At 34.7% G+C, this 4,233-nt stretch overlaps 1 protein-coding gene across 1 annotated transcript; it reads left to right on the top strand.

Moving 5' to 3' along the window:
• The first annotated feature begins 1,930 nt into the window (after positions 1 to 1,930).
• LOC142172572 (uncharacterized) lies at positions 1,931 to 2,317 on the top strand. The gene has a single exon (XM_075236222.1). It carries the CDS (start codon positions 1,931 to 1,933, stop codon positions 2,315 to 2,317), a length of 387 nt encoding a protein of 128 aa, XP_075092323.1.
• The last annotated feature ends 1,916 nt before the right edge of the window (positions 2,318 to 4,233 follow it).

The following is a 4,233-nucleotide window of genomic DNA, read 5'->3' as shown; positions in this document are numbered from 1 at the left end:
AATTAAAATTAACATTTCTCTGACCTAGATGTACTTTTTTCTTTGGCTACGAGTTTACCTATATTTTTCAAATCTTAATTTGCTAATAATAGCATTGAAATCTAATCTAAGAATACGTCCAATAACCACCATTAGCCGCTCTTCGTTACCAATTAGCTTGCGCCAGAAACTGGAGATGTGGGTGATTTTATTAGTTATACTTTTATTGAAGTTTTTTCTAGTATTTTCTCCATTTTTAGTAATGCTTTTTAAAGCCACGTTGACAAAAGAGAAACATAAACATATACATGATGTGTTTCTAGGCAATAGTAGCTTCATATGTTCAAGGTGGGCTCTTTCTTGAATTTTTTTAATATTTATTTATCTCAAAGAAAACAATAAACTATATATTCTTAATATTGAAAAAATGTCTTCATAGAGAATAATACATATATAAAAGGGGTGTGAAATTTAATTGAATCAAGTTAAACTTACATATAGGGGACCAGTTAACTCCAGGGAGGTCTCTTGATTCGCAAGTAAAATATGATAAAGAACCTTATTTGTGCCTTTAATAATCAAACAAAATTTTAACGAAAATACTTATATATATTAGGTTTTCCCAGCCGGAGACTTCTTTTGCAACTTAAATCTTGCAAAATTTGTTAATTTTTGTAAGGAAATATTTATATAAATACCTTCTCATTTGAATTTTTCCTTTTATTCAAATAAAACCATGCAAAGAAATGGGTAGTTCTTCTCGTTGAATTCAAGACTAGTCATAAGAAATATATATATTTCCTTACTTTCATAATTTTCAAATAAAGCTTTTTCCTGTTAACTAGATTAATACTTGCAGTTTCAATCACTTTTACTAGTATAGAGAAAAGAAGTCTACCTTTTTCTATATTAAAATATACAGGGAATCAAATCTAATAACTAATATATGAACAAGAGAACAAAAGTAAAACATAAAAGGAACAAAAGGAAAATAGTACTATATTCTATTAGAAGAAGCCAAGGGGAAAGACTTAGACCTAGTACTGCACCCCTCAGCCACCCTTCCACCCCCCGACCCCAAACTAAGAAAAGAAGAAAAAGATGAAAATATAGCAAAGTGACCAATTCTCGTTTGCTTATTCTTGAAGTAAAGTAGTTCTCATATTGCCTATAAGGTCATGCTGATAATTTTATTAGTCGCTACCCCTTATTTTTCCTACCTGTTGCCGACTAATCATTGTAAAATTAGCAACTCCCAAAATTTCTTGTTCAAATAAATTTTATTAGCGATTAAATTCTTATTTCTTGTTGTAAATGCGAAAAGCACCAATAATATTGTTCATTTTAGACTTGGGCCAGTACATTCGTAAAATGCGTCACTAGAAGATAAGTTTGCTTCCTCAAGTGCCCGACTATGTTTTGCAGATGTATAATTTACCTGAGATATTGCATATGTCCTTTAAGCACATTTGCCACCCATCATCTATTGAGATTATAGAATTGTAGTATATTGGTGTATTGTATTTATTAGTTAGTTCATTGAGATCAGTTAGTTAGTTAGTTACAAGGGTAATTTGATAATTAGCTGTTATTAGTTTTGTTTTTTCTATACAAGTGTATATATACTGAAGTTAGCAGATGAAATAATACACAGAAAATTTTCCCAATTTCTTCATCTCTCGAACCTTCCCCTTCTCCTTCTACAGAAGCTTGAGGACAACCAACAATGGAGGTTGGTCTGCCATTTTAGCTCTAATTTCGACATGGTATCAGAGCATAGCTCTAATTTCTCAACATAAATCTTCCCCAATTTCATCAATTTCTCTTCTCGATTCTCAAAATTGGAAAGTACGAGCTCACGCCTTGATGGAACGGCTTTTGGAAATTTTCATCTAATTTCTTCAAATTGAGTAATCAATTGCTACGATTTTCTAACAATCAACCAAAATCGATGGCTGGAGACAAGGAAACTCAAAGTACAACTGGTAATTTGGATTCGACTAACCCACTATACATGCACCCATCGGAGAGTGCCGTAATGACGCTAGTTCCTGTCGTTTTTTACGGAACTGGATACAGATCCTGGAGAAGAGGAGTCCTTAGGGCTTTGTCAGTAAAGAACAAAGTCGGATTCATCACAAGAAAGTGTAAGAAACCTAACCTTGATGAAGTGACCTACAATCAGTGGGCTCGTTGCGATGATATGGTTACATCGTGGATTTTAAATTCACTCTCAAAGGATCTAGCTGATAATCTACAATTTGTCAACAACGCTAAGGAGTTATGGCAAGAGTTAGAAGATAGATATAATCAGACTAATGGAGCGAAGCTTTATTAACTGCAAAAGGAAATTAGTGACCTTAGTTAAGGGGTTTTAGACATCACAGGGTATTACACAAAAATGAAACGACTTTGGGATGAATTGAACACCTTGAGTGCACATGGGCAGTGCAATTGCCAATGCACCTGTGGTGCAAAGGCAAATATGCACAAAGGTAAGCAGGATTGAAGACTAATCCAGTTCCTAATAGGCCTGAATGAAGTTTATACATTTGTGAGAGGCAATATATGATGATGGATCCGTTGCCCAACATAGCATAGGCTTTATCTATCCTTATCCATGAAGAAAAACAGAGAGAAGTCAAACCAAACAACAAATTAGTTATGGAGTCCACTTCATTGAGTGCAAATGGATCGGGCAATGCCAAGTTCAGGACCAATTTTAAACAGAGAGGAAGCAATACTGGGCCAAATCCATATAATTATAACAAGTCAAACTATCCACCTGCTAAATATTGGATGTTTTGTGACTATTGTAAAAAGCCAAGTCACACCAAGGACATCTATTACAGAATTCATGGTTTCCCATAAGACTTCAAGTTCACAAAGGGGAGAAATGCAACATCTGCTGCAAATGTTCGTGTACATTGTGAGGAGATGGAAAAAGGAAATCAAAGTCATGGACTTCAGAGCTAACAAGGAGCAGTACAATCAATTACTTAGCTTACTGGAGAAATTTCAAGGGAGAAACACATGAGAAGGTCCTAACAACAACATGACTTGTGGAACTGCAAACTTCGCAGGTACTAGCTTGTTCTACCTATAAAGAGATTATTGAAACAACCGTGTGTAGATGTTCTAAAACAATTGCTGACTTGTGGATATTAGATAGTGAAGCCTCAAATCATATGGCATATAAAAAATCCTTTTTAAAGAATGTTACAACCTTGCCCTACCCTTTCTTGGCTACATTACCTAACAGATATAAAGTGAAAGTGACAGAAATTGAAGATGCATTTCTTGGTCCTATGTTAACCTTAGTTAGAGTTTTATATGTGCATACTTTCAAATACAACCTCATCTCTATTCATTCCTTAACTGATTACCTCAATTGCATAGTTAACTTCAGTAAATACCATTGCATGATGCAGACCCCTTCAATGAAGAGGCCTCTGGAGATTGGTAAGGCAAGGAGTGGATTGTACTTCCTTTGCCCTGAGTGTCATGAGTGTTCAGAGTCTGGTTCATTTTCTGTTCCTGTCAATCTTTGTTCTCATTCTTGTTTTCCTGCATTGACTGATGTTGTAAATAAGGGAAAGAGTCATAATTCACCTATGCAATTCTTGTCAAGTGTAAATAAGTCATCTCAATCAAATAACAATGTCAATGTAAATACTCTTCACTTAAGCAATAAAACTGACTCTTCCTTTAATGTGAGTTCTCTTTTATTGTCTTCATCATCTCATAAAAATAACAATGAGCATCTATGGCATAACAGGCTAGACCATGTACACTTTGTAAGAATGAGAACTATTTCTACTATACCTATTTAATTTTCCCACAAGCAGCCATTCACTTGCCATGTCCGTCCTATGGCAAGGCAGAAAATGTTACCTTTTGGCCAAAGAACTTCATCCACCACCAAAATATTTGAACTCTTACACATAGATTTATAGGGTCCCTATCATATAACTACATATGACAATTACAAATACTTCCTTACCATGGTTAATGACTTTAGTAGATCAACCTGGATTCATTTCTTAAGTAGCAAAAGTAACACTCTTCAAGCCATCAAAGCTCTTGTTTCCATGATTGAAAATCAGTTCAGTACATCAGTCAAGACTGTTAGGTCAGATAATGGGCTAGAATTTGTAAACAATGAAGCCATGCTCTTTTTTCAAGAGAAAGGTATAATCCACCAGAAAACTTGCCCATACACATTACAACAAAATGGTGTGGTTGAGAGAAAAC

This window comes from Nicotiana tabacum, chromosome 18 (assembly GCF_000715075.1).
Source record: "Nicotiana tabacum cultivar K326 chromosome 18, ASM71507v2, whole genome shotgun sequence".
Lineage (NCBI taxonomy): Eukaryota > Viridiplantae > Streptophyta > Magnoliopsida > Solanales > Solanaceae > Nicotiana > Nicotiana tabacum.
This window is presented reverse-complemented; position numbering and strand designations above follow the sequence as displayed.

Bases quoted from the DNA above. Each gene is read 5' to 3' on its own strand.
- LOC142172572 (XM_075236222.1), top strand. From the start codon at position 1,931: ATGGCTGGAGACAAGGAAACTCAAAGTACAACTGGTAATTTGGATTCG.